The sequence below is a fragment of the Papio anubis genome, unplaced genomic scaffold (assembly GCF_008728515.1).
Source record: "Papio anubis isolate 15944 unplaced genomic scaffold, Panubis1.0 scaffold4572, whole genome shotgun sequence".
NCBI classification, from domain to species: Eukaryota; Metazoa; Chordata; class Mammalia; order Primates; family Cercopithecidae; genus Papio; species Papio anubis.
The window spans coordinates 1-1,946 of record NW_022164756.1 but is presented as its reverse complement, the minus strand read 5'-3'; the positions used below and the strand labels follow the sequence as shown (position 1 = coordinate 1,946).

At 50.4% G+C, this 1,946-nt stretch overlaps 1 gene segment (V, D, J or C); it reads right to left on the bottom strand.

Annotated features, from left to right (window-relative positions):
• Positions 1 to 5: 5 nt before the first annotated feature.
• On the bottom strand, positions 6 to 993 carry LOC101009673. The segment is given in 2 exon segments: positions 6 to 532; positions 616 to 993. Coding segments are annotated over 2 exon segments (573 nt in total).
• Between the last annotated feature and the right edge of the window lie 953 nt (positions 994 to 1,946).

The following is a 1,946-nucleotide window of genomic DNA, read 5'->3' as shown; positions in this document are numbered from 1 at the left end:
AGATATCAAAGAAAGAGGAGCCCTGGGGACAGCTGAGGTGCTGGTGAGGAGGGAGAGCACTGAGCAGATGAGGAAGCCCCGCCCTCCCTGCACCTGCTCCTGACCCGGCCTCCTGCTCTGTGGGCCCCGCGCGCCCCCTGCTGGTCCTGAGCGGCACCTGCGCCCGCCCCCTCCGCCTCCCTGCAGGGAGGTTTGTGTCTGGGCTCACACTCACCTCCCCTCACTGTGTCTCTCGCACAGTAATACACGGCCGTGTCCGCGGCGGTCACAGAGCTCAGCTTCAGGGAGAACTGGTTCTTGGACGTGTCTGCTGACATGGTGACTCGACTCTTGAGGGAGGGGTTGTAGTTGGTGCTCCCACCACCATAGATATACCCAATCCACTCCAGCCCCTTCCCTGGGGCCTGGCGGATCCAGCTCCAGTAGCTACTGCTGATAGAGCCACCAGAGACAGCGCAGGTGAGGGACAGGGTCTCCGAAGGCTTCACCACTCCTGGGCCCGACTCCTGCAGCTGCACCTGGGACAGGACCCCTGTGAACAGAGAGACCCACAGTGAGCCCTGAGATCAAAGACAGCCTCCCATATCGTCATATCTGCATCCGCGAGACACTCACATCTGGGAGCTGCCACCAGGAGGAGGAAGAACCACAGGTGCTTCATGTTCTTGCACAGGATGTCCGTGACTCTCAGAGAGCATTTCCCATGTGAGCTGGACCCTGAATTTAAGGAAATGTGTGGTGGTTTCCTGTGGGTGCCTAAGTGAGGATTTGCATGTGGGTGGTGCCTTTGTATGGAGAGGTGAAAAGGGATGAGGGAGGCCCCAGTCTTTGGGGCTCACCCTGAGAGGAGGATGCTGGCTGTGCCCTCTGAGAACTCAGTTCTCTTCCTGGGGCCTCCCCTCACCAAGCCCAGAGTCCTCTTCTTCCAGGTAGGGAGATGTGCTCAAGGAGCTGGTCTGGGAGATGAGTGTGATCATGGATCAAGGATAGATTTTGGAACAGGTTCAATACTGTTCTACTTGTGAAGATTTATATGAAACCAACCAAACATCCAGGTTATCTAAATTGTGAAATCTCCATTCAAAAACATTAGAGCAGCAGCTAAATATGTTAGTCACAGTAAATTTATACAAACCTACATCCATGTAATGTTTATTGTAATTCAGAATATCCATCATGGTTAGAGGGAATATGTGTGTCCCAGAGAGTGCGTCATAAAAAAAAAAAAAAAAATCTGAGACCTTCCCTTTTGTGACCGTTTGAAATTTGGGATTCTGTCTGCAATCTCAGGAGAAGGTAGTGGGACGTATCTCCAACTGTCTCAATGTGTGATGCTGAGAATGTGGCCTGACCTTTATACACTTCTGTGTGAATAGATGTAGATTGGGGATCACAGTGACAATTTCAGTCAAAAACTATAATAGGTCAGCACAGGAGCATAGTCTCATCATCAAGATTAGTGCAATTGCCTTTCCTGGGAACAAGAGAGGACATCTGTGAGCCCTCCCCTCTGAGAGCACAAGGAACTCTGGTTCTTCCCTGACAGGTCACACTTCTGAAACATGGCTGGACAATGACACTCAAGCCCAGAGTCCTCACCCACATATTTATCATGTCAGGTACACCTGTGTCTGAAAGACTTTCCCCTTCATTGAATTGCATGAACATACCTTAGAGTTTGCGGTATTACATCTTGGGCATTTGACATTAGTTTGGTGAATTATATAATAAATAATTATCTCCATGGATGTGGGTAACAGGAGAGTCATCAGAAGTTGGGTGTGTTTTAACATCAGGACAAACCTGGGCTGTCTTGTTAGGACCTGAACAAGTGAGCTGACCTGTGGAACAACAGAGGGAAAGACACAGAGCCAACATTCAGAGCCAGGTGAGCTCCTGACCTACCAGGTGGTCTCTGGACATTTTGTTTAAACAGATCCGGGAAG